At 54.1% G+C, this 13,711-nt stretch overlaps 1 protein-coding gene across 1 annotated transcript in view; it reads left to right on the forward strand.

The window, feature by feature from the left end:
- The window catches only part of LOC134966791 (multiple epidermal growth factor-like domains protein 11), a 138,288-nt gene that overhangs the window by 74,660 nt on the left and 49,917 nt on the right, over window positions 1-13,711 (forward strand). The window contains exons 11-13 of the mRNA XM_063943806.1: window positions 3,988-4,156; window positions 4,264-4,372; window positions 4,451-4,596. Coding sequence (XP_063799876.1) covers window positions 3,988-4,064 — 77 coding nt within the window. The 3' untranslated portion in view covers window positions 4,065-4,156; window positions 4,264-4,372; window positions 4,451-4,596. The remainder of the gene's footprint in view (window positions 1-3,987; window positions 4,157-4,263; window positions 4,373-4,450; window positions 4,597-13,711) is intronic.

A 13,711-nucleotide genomic window follows, 5' to 3' on the forward strand; every position in this document is an offset into this window, starting at 1 on the left:
TTGATTTCGTGAAGTAATAGAAGTGGTGGAGATTTATCTAATATACAACGCGCAGCCAGATGACAGGACTTAAAAGTGCGGCCGTCGCCGTTTATGCTAAGGCAGCTGCTGTCCTTTGGGCACTGGGAACTTTATACAACTATGCAGGGCCATTTCTAGACAATTTGGCTCCCAGTGCGAGATTTAAAAATGCGCAATTTAAAAATGCGCGCTCCCGAAAAGGGTGTGTTGCCTGATTAAAATGGGCGTGGTCTCAATAAAGTGGGCGTGACCTCGTCTGATATCATCACGCCCACCACAGGGGGGGGAAATAAAAATAAAAAAGTCCCCATTTTACACATTACAGCAGGCAAGTGTCCCCATTTTACACAGCGCGGCAGGCAGGTGTCCCCATTTTACACAGCGCGGCAGGCAGGTGTCCCCATTTTACACAGCGTGGCAGGCAGGTATCCCCATTTTACACAGTACGGCAGGCAGGTGCCCCCATTTTACACAGTACGGCAGGCAGATATCCCCATTTTACACAGCGCGGCAGGCACGTGCCCCCATTTTACACAGCACGGCAGGCAGGCAGGTGTCCCCATTTTACAAAGTGCGGCAGGCAGATATCCCCATTTTACACAGCGCGGCAGGCACGTGCCCCCATTTTACACAGTACGCAGGCAGGTGCCCCCATTTTACACAGCACGGCAGGCAGATATCCCCATTTTACACAGTGCGGCAGGCAGATATCCCCATTTTACACAGTACGCAGACAGGTGCCCCCATTTTACAAAGTGCGGCAGGCAGGTATCCCCATTTTACACAGTACGCAGGCAGGTGTCCCCATTTTACACAGTACGCAGGCAGGTGTCCCCATTTTACACAGTACGCAGGCAGGTGCCCCCATTTTACAAAGTGCGGCAGGCAGGTATCCCCATTTTACACAGTGCGGCAGGCAGATATCCTCACTTTATACAGCGCAGCAGCAGATATCCCCATTTTACACAGCACGGCAGGCAGATATCCCCATTTTACACAGTACGCAGGTGTCCCCATTTTACAAAGTGCGGCAGGCAGGTATCCCCATTTTACACAGTGCGGCAGGCAGGTATCCCCATTTTACACAGTGCGGCAGGCAGGTATCCCCATTTTACACAGTGAGGCAGGGAGGTGTACCCATTTTACACAGTACGGCAGGCAGATATCCCCATTTTACACAGTACGGCAGGCAGATATCCCCATTTTACACAGTACGCAGGCACGTGCCCCCATTTTGCACAGCGCGGTAGGCAGGTATCCCCATTTTACACAGTGCGGCAGGCAGGTGTCCCCATTTTACACAGTGTGGCAGGCAGGTATCCCCATTTTACACAGCACGGCAGGCAGATATCCCCATTTTACACAGTACGCAGGCAGGTGTCCCCATTTTACAAAGTGCGGCAGGCAGGTATCCCCATTTTACACAGTGCGGCAGGCAGGTATCCCCATTTTATACAGTGCGGCAGGCAGGTATCCCCATTTTACACAGTGCGGCAGGGAGGTGTCCCCATTTTACACAGTACGGCAGGCAGATATCCCCATTTTACACAGTACGCAGGCACGTGCCCCCATTTTGCACAGCGCGGTAGGCAGGTGTCCCCATTTTACACAGTGCGGCAGGCAGGTATCCCCATTTTACACAGTGCGGAAAGCAGGTATCCCCATTTTACACAGTGCGGCAGGCAGGTATCCCCATTTTACACAGTGCGGCAGGCAGGTGTCCCCATTTTACACAGTGCGGCAGGCAGGTGTCCCCATTTTACACAGTGCGGCAAGCAGGTATCCCCATTTTACACAGTGCGGCAGGCAGGTATCCCCATTTTACACAGTGCGGGAGGCAGGTGTCCCCATTTTACACAGTGTGGCAGGCAGGTATCCCCATTTTACACAGCACGGTAGGCAGATATCCCCATTTTACACAGTACGCAGGCAGGTGTCCCCATTTTACAAAGTGCGGCAGGCAGGTATCCCCATTTTACACAGTGCGGCAGGCAGGTATCCCCATTTTACACAGTGCGGCAGGCAGGTATCCCCATTTTACACAGTGCGGCAGGGAGGTGTCCCCATTTTACACAGTACGGCAGGCAGATATCCCCATTTTACACAGTACGGCAGGCAGATATCCCCATTTTACACAGTACGCAGGCACGTGCCCCCATTTTGCACAGCGCGGTAGGCAGGTGTCCCCATTTTACACAGTGCGGCAGGCAGGTATCCCCATTTTACACAGTGCGGCAAGCAGGTATCCCCATTTTACACAGTGCGGCAAGCAGGTATCCCCATTTTACACAGTGCGGCAGGCAGGTGTCCCCATTTTACACAGTGCGGCAGGCAGGTGTCCCCATTTTACAGTGTGGCAAGCAGGTATCCCCATTTTACACAGTGCGGAAGGCAGGTATCAAGTAGGGGGGGAGGGAGGGGGAGAGAGAGAGATAGAGATTATATGTACATCTTCCCGCTCTTCGGGTCCGGCCGCCTCACGTCCCTCGCGCGGCCGCCTCCTCCTTCCAGGCTGATCTCCTCTCCTCCCTCTTCCCGAGCACTCCTGCTCGGGGGCGGGGCTTCGCGGAATGACGCGTTTGCGTCGTGACGTCACGACGCAAACGCGTCATTCCACGAAACTCCGCCCCCCGAGCAGGAGCGCTCGGGAAGAGGGAGGAGAGGAGATAAGGACACACAAAGTGCGGTTGCACGGATCGCCCGTCGCTAGAAACGGCACTGCAACTATGTAATATATCACTGATACAATTCTCTTCTCTGTGCAATAATATGACGGTATGTAACATGTAACGTGATTGTTTGTCAGTAGCATATCATGTAATATAATATGATGGTATGTAACATGTAACGTGATTGTTTGTCAGTAGCATATCATGTAATATAATATGACGGTATGTAACATGTAACGTGATTGTTTGTCAGTAGCATATCATGTGATATAATATGACGGTATGTAACATGTAACGTGATTGTTTGTCAGTAGCATATCATGTGATATAATATGACGGTATGTAACATGTAACGTGATTGTTTGTCAGTAGCATATCATGTAATATAATATGACGGTATGTAACATGTAACGTGATTGTTTGTCAGTAGCATATCATGTGATATAATATGACGGTATGTAACATGTAACGTGATTGTTTGTCAGTAGCATATCATGTGATATAATATGACGGTATGTAACATGTAACGTGATTGTTTGTCAGTAGCATATCATGTGATATAATATGACGGTATGTAACATGTAACGTGATTGTTTGTCAGTAGCATATCATGTGATATAATATGACGGTATGTAACATGTAACGTGATTGTTTGTCAGTAGCATATCATGTGATATAATATGACGGTATGTAACATGTAACGTGATTGTTTGTCAGTAGCATATCATGTAATATAATATGACGGTATGTAACATGTAACGTGATTGTTTGTCAGTAGCATATCATGTAATATAATATGACGGTATGTAACATGTAACGTGATTGTTTGTCAGTAGCATATCATGTGATATAATATGACAGTATGTAACATGTAACGTGATTGTTTGTCAGTAGCATATCATGTGATATAATATGACAGTATGTAACATGTAACGTGATTGTTTGTCAGTAGCATATCATGTAATATATCACTGTCTGAGCTGAGTTCCTTAGAAACCTTTTCATAACTGTTGTGGAACTTCACGTCTACGGGTCTATGTACTAAGCCTTGAAGAGAGATAATGCGAGAGAGCAAAAGTACTAGCCAATCAGCTCCTAACAGCCATGTTACAGGAGCTGATTGGCTGGTACTTTATCTCCGTTCACTTGATTTCTCTCCAGGTCTTAGTACATAGACCCCTATGTCTTGTGTGTACCAAAACTAAAATAAGCCTTATTATTCAGACATATACGTTTCTCCTGAATTATTCCCATCTCAGAGTTCTGGGCTCTAAACTTCCTCTTCCGCCCTATTCAGGGTCACTTCTGCACTGCTGGGTCGCCCCACCCCACCCCCTGCCCCACTGGGCAGTTCCAGCCAAACACTGGCTCTGATTCCTGCATCCCTTGCCAGCCGGGATTCTACTGTCGGGAAGCAGTGGCCGGGCACCCACAGCTCTGCCCACCCCACTCCTACTGCCCTGCAGGTATGTACAGCCTCAGCAAGGCCCTGTCCTGGGGCTCAGATACGCACTCCCTGGGGGAAGTACTGGCCACGGAAACCTGTTAATTACATTTACATTGTATTTTTAAGGGGCGCTCTTTCCATTACCTTGCCCAAATGGGACCTTCACCCCTGTGGAAATGAGTGGTCTACGAGAAAAGGGAGACTGCATGCCCTGTCCTCCAGGCCAGTATTGCAGGTATGTACTCAATGTGAATGTAGAATAGAGGGATAATGTATATTGGGTCGTACACTTACTGTGTTTTCCGATTTACAGGGGAGGTAAGCTGCAGGGGCCCTGTGCAGCCGGTCACTTCTGCCTGTCCGGCAGCTCGGAGTACACGCCCTACGTGCAGAACTTCAGCCGCAGCTTCCCGACGGAGTGTCACTGGGGACAGATGTGTGCCGGGATCTGCCCGCCTGGTAATGACCGTCCATTGCTGTGCTACTTCCTGGCCCTGGGCAGTGGGTGATTACAGGCTCTGTGCTAGTTCCTGGCTCTGGGCAGTGGGTGATTACAGGCTCTGTGCTATTTCCTGGCTCTGGGCAGTGGGTGATTACAGGCGCTGTGATAGTTCCTGGCTCTGGGCAGTGGGTGATTACAGGCACTGTGCTGGTTCCTGTCTCTGGGCAGTGGGTGATTACAGGCACTGTGCTAGTTCCTGGCTCTGGGCAGTGGGTGATTACAGGCACTATGCTAGTTCCTGGCTCTGGGCAGTGGGTGATTACAGGCACTGTGCTAGTTCCTGGCTCTGGGCAGTGGGTGATTACAGGCACTGTGCTAGTTCCTGGCTCTGGGCAGTGGGTGATTACAGGCACTGTGCTAGTTCCTGGCTCTGGGCAGTGGGTGATTACAGGCACTGTGCTAGTTCCTGGCTCTGGGCAGTGGGTGATTACAGGCACTGTGCTGGTTCCTGTCTCTGGGCAGTGGGTGATTACAGGCACTGGGCTAGTTCCTGTCTCTGGGCAGTGGGTGATTACAGGCTCTGTGCTATTTCCTGGCTCTGGGCAGTGGATGATTACAGTCACTGTGCTAGTTCCTGGCTCTGGGCAGTGGGTGATTACAGGCACTGTGCTAGTTCCTGGCTCTGGGCAGTGGGTGATTACAGGCACTATGCTAGTTCCTGGCTCTGGGTAGGTGGTGATTACAGGCAGTGTGCTAGTTCCTGGCTCTGGGGAGTGGGTGATTACAGGTGCTGTGCTAGTTCCTGACTCTGGGCAGTGGGTGATTACAGGCAGTGTGCTAGTTCCTGGCTCTGGGCAGTGGGTGATTAAAGGCGCTGTGCTAGTTCCTGTCTCTGGGCAGTGGGTGATTACAGGCTCTGTGCTAGTTCCTGGCTCTGGGGAGTGGATGATTACAGGCACTATGCTAGTTCCTGGCTCTGGGTAGGTGGTGATTACAGGCACTGTGCTAGTTCCTGGCTCTGGGCAGTGGGTGATTACAGGCACTGTGCTGGTTCCTGTCTCTGGGCAGTGGGTGATTACAGGCGCTGTGCTAGTTCCTGGCTCTGGGCAGTGGGTGATTACATGCACTGTGCTAGTTCCTGGCTCTGGGCAGTGGGTGATTACAGGCGCTGTGCTAGTTCCTAGCTCTGGGCAGTGGGTGATTACAGGCACTGTGCTAGTTCCTGGCTCTGGGGAGTGGGTGATTACAGGCGCTGTGCTAGTTCCTGGCTCTGGGCAGTGGGTGATTACAGGCACTGTGCTAGTTCCTGGCTCTGGGCAGTGGGTGATTACAGGCGCTGTGCTAGTAGCTGGCTCTGGGCAGTGGGTGATTACAGGCACTGTGCTAGTTCCTGGCTCTGGGCAGTGGGTGATTACAGGCACTGTGCTAGTTCCTGGCTCTGGGCAGTGGGTGATTACAGGCACTGTGCTGGTTCCTGTCTCTGGGCAGTGGGTGATTACAGGCGCTGTGCTAGTTCCTGGCTCTGGGCAGTGGGTGATTACAGGCACTGTGCTAGTTCCTGGCTCTGGGCAGTGGGTGATTACAGGCACTATGCTAGTTCCTGGCTCTGGGGAGTGGGTGATTAAAGGCACTGTGCTAGTTCCTGGCTCTGGGGAGTGGATGATTACAGGCACTGTGCTAGTTCCTGGCTCTGGGGAGTGGATGATTACAGGCACTGTGCTAGTTCCTGGCTCTGGGCAGTGGATGATTACAGGTGCTGTGCTAGTTCCTGGCTCTGGGGAGTGGGTGATTACAGGCACTGTGCTAGTTCCTGGCTCTGGGGAGTGGGTGATTACAGGCGCTGTGCTAGTTCCTGGCTCTGGGCAGTGGGTGATTACAGGCACTGTGCTAGTTCCTGGCTCTGGGCAGTGAGTAATTACAGGCGCTGTGCTAGTTCCTGGCTCTGGGCAGTGGGTGATTACAGACATTGTGCTAGTTCCCGGCTCTGGGCAGTGGGTGATTACAGGCACTGTGCTAGTTCCTAGCTCTGGGCAGTGGGTGATTACAGGCTCTGTGCTAGTTCCTGGCTCTGGGCAGTGGGTCATTACAGGCACTGTGCTAGTTCCTGGCTCTAGGCAGTGGGTGATTACATGCACTGTGCTAGTTCCTGGCTCTGGGCAGTGGGTGATTACAGGCTCTGTGCTAGTTCCTGGCTCTGGGCAGTGGGTGATTACAGGCGCTGTGCTAGTTCCTGGCTCTGGGCAGTGGGTGATTACAGGCGCTGTGCTAGTTCCTGGCTCTGGGCAGTGGGTGATTACAGACATTGTGCTAGTTCCTGGCTCTGGGCAGTGGGTGATTACAGGCACTGTGCTAGTTCCTAGCTCTGGGCAGTGGGTGATTACAGGCTCTTTGCTAGTTCCTGGCTCTGGGCAGTGGGTCATTACAGGCACTGTGCTAGTTCCTGGCTCTAGGCAGTGGGTGATTACATGCACTGTGCTAGTTCCTGGCTCTGGGCAGTGGGTGATTACAGGCGCTGTGCTAGTTCCTGGCTCTGGGCAGTGGGTGATTACAGGCGCTGTGCTAGTTCCTGGCTCTGGGCAGTGGGTGATTACAGACATTGTGCTAGTTCCTGGCTCTGGGCAGTGGGTGATTACAGGCACTGTGCTAGTTCCTAGCTCTGGGCAGTGGTTGATTACAGGCTCTGTGCTAGTTCCTGGCTCTGGGCAGTGGGTCATTACAGGCACTGTGCTAGTTCCTGGCTCTAGGCAGTGGGTGATTACATGCACTGTGCTAGTTCCTGGCTCTGGGCAGTGGGTGATTACAGGCGCTGTGCTAGTTCCTGGCTCTGGGCAGTGGGTGATTACAGGCGCTGTGCTAGTTCCTGGCTCTGGGCAGTGGGTGATTACAGACATTGTGCTAGTTCCTGGCTCTGGGCAGTGGGTGATTACAGGCACTGTGCTAGTTCCTAGCTCTGGGCAGTGGGTGATTACAGGCTCTGTGCTAGTTCCTGGCTCTGGGCAGTGGGTCATTACAGGCACTGTGCTAGTTCCTGGCTCTAGGCAGTGGGTGATTACATGCACTGTGCTAGTTCCTGGCTCTGGGCAGTGGGTGATTACAGGCGCTGTGTTAGTTCCTGGCTCTGGGCAGTGGGTGATTACAGGCTCTGTGCTAGTTCCTGGCTCTGGGCAGTGGGTGATTACAGGCACTGTGCTAGTTCCTGGCTCTAGGCAGTGGGTGATTACATGCACTGTGCTAGTTCCTGGCTCCAGGCAGTGGGTGATTACAGGCACTGTGCTAGTTCCTGGCTCTAGGCAGTGGGTGATTACATGCACTGTGCTAGTTCCTGGCTCTGGGCAGTGGGTGATTACAGGCACTGTGCTAGTTCCTGGCTCTGGGCAGTGGGTGATTACAGGCACTGTGCTAGTTCCTGGCTCTGGGCAGTGGGTGATTACAGGCGCTGTGCTAGTTCCTGGCTCTGGGTAGTGGGTGATTACTGGCACTGTGCTAGTTCCTGGCTCTGGGCAGTGGGTGATTACAGGCACTGTGCTAGTTCCTGGCTCTGGGCAGTGGGTGATTACAGGCACTGTGCTAGTTCCTGGCTCTGGGCAGTGGGTGATTACAGGCACTGTGCTAGTTCCTGGCTCTGGGCAGTGGGTGATTACAGGCGCTGTGCTAGTTCCTGGCTCTGGGCAGTGGGTGATTACAGGCACTGTGCTAGTTCCTGGCTCTTGGCAGTGGGTGGTTACAGGCAGTGTGCTAGTTCCTGGCTCTAGGCAGTGGGTGATTACAGGCTCTGTGCTAGGTCCTGGCTCTGGGCAGTGGGTGATTACAGGCACTGTGCTAGTTCCTGGCCCTGGGCAGTGGGTGATTACAGGCGCTGTGCTATTTCCTGGCTCTGGGCAGTGGGTGATTACAGGCACTGTGCTATTTCCTTGCTCTGGGCAGTGGGTGATTACAGGCTCTGTGCTAGTTCCTGGCCCTGGGCAGTGGGTGATTACAGGCGCTGAGCTAGTTCCTGGCTCTGGGTAGCGGGTGATTACAGGCACTGTGCTAGTTCCTGGCTCTGGGTAGTGGGTGATTACAGGCACTGTGCTAGTTCCTGGCTCTGGGTAGTGGGTGATTACTGGCACTGTGCTAGTTCCTGGCTCTGGGCAGTGGGTGATTACAGGCACTGTGCTAGTTCCTGGCTCTGGGCAGTGGGTGATTACAGGCACTGTGCTAGTTCCTGGCTCTGGGCAGTGGGTGATTACAGGCACTGTGCTAGTTCCTGGCTCTGGGCAGTGGGTGATTACAGGCGCTGTGCTAGTTCCTGGCTCTGGGCAGTGGGTGATTACAGGCACTGTGCTAGTTCCTGGCTCTTGGCAGTGGGTGGTTACAGGCAGTGTGCTAGTTCCTGGCTCTAGGCAGTGGGTGATTACAGGCTCTGTGCTAGTTCCTGGCTCTGGGCAGTGGGTGATTACAGGCGCTGTGCTAGTTCCTGGCTCTGGGCAGTGGGTGATTACAGGCGCTGTGCTAGTTCCTGGCTCTGGGCAGTGGGTGATTACAGACATTGTGCTAGTTCCTGGCTCTGGGCAGTGGGTGATTACAGGCACTGTGCTAGTTCCTAGCTCTGGGCAGTGGGTGATTACAGGCTCTGTGCTAGTTCCTGGCTCTGGGCAGTGGGTCATTACAGGCACTGTGCTAGTTCCTGGCTCTGGGCAGTTGGTGATTACATGCACTGTGCTAGTTCCTGGCTCTGGGCAGTGGGTGATTACAGGCGCTGTGTTAGTTCCTGGCTCTGGGCAGTGGGTGATTACAGGCTCTGTGCTAGTTCCTGGCTCTGGGCAGTGGGTGATTACAGGCGCTGTGTTAGTTCCTGGATCTGGGCAGTGGGTGATTACAGGCTCTGTGCTAGTTCCTGGCTCTGGGCAGTGGGTGATTACAGGCACTGTGCTAGTTCCTGGCTCTAGGCAGTGGGTGATTACATGCACTGTGCTAGTTCCTGGCTCTGGGGAGTGGGTGATTACAGGCACTGTGCTTGTTCCTGGCTCTAGGCAGTGGGTGATTACATGCACTGTGCTAGTTCCTGGCTCTGGGCAGTGGGTGATTACAGGCACTGTGCTAGTTCCTGGCTCTGGGCAGTGGGTGATTACAGGCACTGTGCTAGTTCCTGGCTCTGGGCAGTGGGTGATTACAGGCGCTGTGCTAGTTCCTGGCTCTGGGTAGTGGGTGATTACTGGCACTGTGCTAGTTCCTGGCTCTGGGCAGTGGGTGATTACAGGCACTGTGCTAGTTTCTGGCTCTGGGCGGTGGGTGATTACAGGCACTGTGCTAGTTCCTGGCTCTGGGCAGTGGGTGATTACAGGCACTGTGCTAGTTCCTGGCTCTGGGCAGTGGGTGATTACAGGCGCTGTGCTAGTTCCTGGCTCTGGGCAGTGGGTGATTACAGGCACTGTGCTAGTTCCTGGCTCTTGGCAGTGGGTGGTTACAGGCAGTGTGCTATTTCCTGGCTCTGGGCAGTGGGTGATTACAGGCACTGTGCTATTTCCTTGCTCTGGGCAGTGGGTGATTACAGGCTCTGTGCTAGTTCCTGGCCCTGGGCAGTGGGTGATTACAGGCGCTGGGCTAGTTCCTGGCTCTGGGTAGCGGGTGATTACAGGCTCTGTGCTAGTTCCTGGCCCTGGGCAGTGGGTGATTACAGGCGCTGGGCTAGTTCCTGGCTCTGGGCAGTGGGTGATTACAGGCTCTGTGCTAGTTCCTGGCCCTGGGCAGTGGGTGATTACAGGCGCTGTGCTAGTTCCTGGCTCTGGGCAGTGGGTGATTACAGGCGCTGTGCTAGTTCCTGACTCCGGGCAGTGGGTGATTACAGGCACTGTGCTAGTAGCTGGCTCTGGGCAGTGGGTGATTACAGGCACTGTGCTAGTTCCTGGCTCTGGGCAGTGGGTGATTACAGGCACTGTGCTAGTTCCTGGCTCTGGGCAGTGGGTGATTACAGGCACTGTGCTAGTTCCTGGCTCTGGGCAGTGGGTGATTACAGGCGGTGTGCTAGTTCCTGGCTCTGGGTAGGTGGTGATTACAGGCGCTGTGCTAGTTCCTGACTCTGGGCAGTGGGTGATTACAGGCACTGTGCTGGTTCCTGTCTCTGGGCAGAGGGTGATTACAGGCATTGTGCTAGTTCCTTGCTCTGGGCAGGTGGTGATTACAGGTACTGTGCTAGTTCCTGTCTCTGGGCAGTGGGTGATTACAGGCACTGTGCTAGTTCCTGGCTCTGGGCAGTGGGTGATTACAGGCACTGTGCTAGTTCCTTGCTCCAGGCAGTGGGTGATTACAGGCACTGTGCTAGTTCCTGGCTCTGGGCAGTGAGTGATTACAGGCACTATGCTAGTTCCTGGCTCTGGGGAGTGGGTGATTAAAGGCACTGTGCTAGTTCCTGGCTCTGGGGAGTGGATGATTACAGGCACTGTGCTAGTTCCTGGCTCTGGGGAGTGGGTGATTAAAGGCACTGTGCTAGTTCCTGGCTCTGGGGAGTGGATGATTACAGGCGCTGTGCTAGTTCCTGGCTCTGGGGAATGGGTGATTACAGGCACTGTGCTAGTTCCTGGCTCTGGGGAGTGGGTGATTACAGGCGCTGTGCTAGTTCCTGGCTCTGGGCAGTGGGTGATTACAGGCACTGTGCTAGTTCCTGGCTCTGGGCAGTGAGTGATTATAGGCGCTGTGCTAGTTCCTGGCTCTGGGCAGTGGGTGATTACAGACATTGTGCTAGTTCCCGGCTCTGGGCAGTGGGTGATTACAGGCACTGTGCTAGTTCCTAGCTCTGGGCAGTGGGTGATTACAGGCTCTGTGCTAGTTCCTGGCTCTGGGCAGTGGGTCATTACAGGCACTGTGCTAGTTCCTGGCTCTAGGCAGTGGGTGATTACATGCACTGTGCTAGTTCCTGGCTCTGGGCAGTGGGTAATTACAGGCTCTATGCTAGTTCCTGGCTCTGGGCAGTGGGTGATTACAGGCGCTGTGCTAGTTCCTGGCTCTGGGCAGTGGGTGATTACAGGCGCTGTGCTAGTTCCTGGCTCTGGGCAGTGGGTGATTACAGACATTGTGCTAGTTCCTGGCTCTGGGCAGTGGGTGATTACAGGCACTGTGCTAGTTCCTAGCTCTGGGCAGTGGGTGATTACAGGCTCTGTGCTAGTTCCTGGCTCTGGGCAGTGGGTCATTACAGGCACTGTGCTAGTTCCTGGCTCTAGGCAGTGGGTGATTACATGCACTGTGCTAGTTCCTGGCTCTGGGCAGTGGGTGATTACAGGCGCTGTGTTAGTTCCTGGCTCTGGGCAGTGGGTGATTACAGGCTCTGTGCTAGTTCCTGGCTCTGGGCAGTGGGTGATTACAGGCACTGTGCTAGTTCCTGGCTCTAGGCAGTGGGTGATTACATGCACTGTGCTAGTTCCTGGCTCTGGGGAGTGGGTGATTACAGGCACTGTGCTAGTTCCTGGCTCTAGGCAGTGGGTGATTACATGCACTGTGCTAGTTCCTGGCTCTGGGCAGTGGGTGATTACAGGCACTGTGCTAGTTCCTGGCTCTGGGCAGTGGGTGATTACAGGCGCTGTGCTAGTTCCTGGCTCTGAGCAGTGGGTGATTACAGGCGCTGTGCTAGTTCCTGGCTCTGGGCAGTGGGTGATTACAGACATTGTGCTAGTTCCTGGCTCTGGGCAGTGGGTGATTACAGGCACTGTGCTAGTTCCTAGCTCTGGGCAGTGGGTGATTACAGGCTCTGTGCTAGTTCCTGGCTCTGGGCAGTGGGTCATTACAGGCACTGTGCTAGTTCCTGGCTCTGGGCAGTGGGTGATTACATGCACTGTGCTAGTTCCTGGCTCTGGGCAGTGGGTGATTACAGGCGCTGTGTTAGTTCCTGGCTCTGGGCAGTGGGTGATTACAGGCTCTGTGCTAGTTCCTGGCTCTGGGCAGTGGGTGATTACAGGCGCTGTGTTAGTTCCTGGCTCTGGGCAGTGGGTGATTACAGGCTCTGTGCTAGTTCCTGGCTCTGGGCAGTGGGTGATTACAGGCACTGTGCTAGTTCCTGGCTCTAGGCAGTGGGTGATTACATGCACTGTGCTAGTTCCTGGCTCTGGGGAGTGGGTGATTACAGGCACTGTGCTTGTTCCTGGCTCTAGGCAGTGGGTGATTACATGCACTGTGCTAGTTCCTGGCTCTGGGCAGTGGGTGATTACAGGCACTGTGCTAGTTCCTGGCTCTGGGCAGTGGGTGATTACAGGCACTGTGCTAGTTCCTGGCTCTGGGCAGTGGGTGATTACAGGCGCTGTGCTAGTTCCTGGCTCTGGGTAGTGGGTGATTACTGGCACTGTGCTAGTTCCTGGCTCTGGGCAGTGGGTGATTACAGGCGCTGTGCTAGTTCCTGGCTCTGGGCAGTGGGTGATTACAGGCACTGTGCTAGTTCCTGGCTCTTGGCAGTGGGTGGTTACAGGCAGTGTGCTATTTCCTGGCTCTGGGCAGTGGGTGATTACAGGCACTGTGCTATTTCCTTGCTCTGGGCAGTGGGTGATTACAGGCTCTGTGCTAGTTCCTGGCCCTGGGCAGTGGGTGATTACAGGCGCTGTGCTAGTTCCTGGCTCTGGGTAGCGGGTGATTACAGGCTCTGTGCTAGTTCCTGGCTCTGGGCAGTGGGTGATTACAGGCACTGTGCTAGTTCCTGGCTCTGGGTAGCGGGTGATTACAGGCTCTGTGCTAGTTCCTGGCCCTGGGCAGTGGGTGATTACAGGCGCTGGGCTAGTTCCTGGCTCTGGGCAGTGGATTATTACAGGCACTGTGCTAGTTCCTGGCTCTGGGCAGTGGGTGATTACAGGCAGTGTGCTAGTTCCTGGCTCTGGGCAGTGGGTGATTACAGGCACTGTGCTAGTTCCTGGCTCTGGGCAGTGGGTGATTACAGGCTCTGTGCTAGTTCCTGGCTCTGGGCAGTGGGTGATTACAGGCTCTGTGCTAGTTCCTGGCCCTGGGCAGTGGGTGATTACAGGCGCTGTGCTAGTTCCTGGCTCTGGGCAGGTGGTGGTTACAGGCGCTGTGCTAGTTCCTGGCTCTGGGCAGGTGGTGGTTACAGGCGCTGTGCTAGTTCCTGGCTCTGGGCAGTGGGTGATTACAGGCGCTGGGCTAGTTCCTGGCTCTGGGCAG

The sequence above is a fragment of the Pseudophryne corroboree genome, chromosome 10 (genome assembly GCF_028390025.1).
Source record: "Pseudophryne corroboree isolate aPseCor3 chromosome 10, aPseCor3.hap2, whole genome shotgun sequence".
NCBI classification, from domain to species: domain Eukaryota; kingdom Metazoa; phylum Chordata; class Amphibia; order Anura; family Myobatrachidae; genus Pseudophryne; species Pseudophryne corroboree.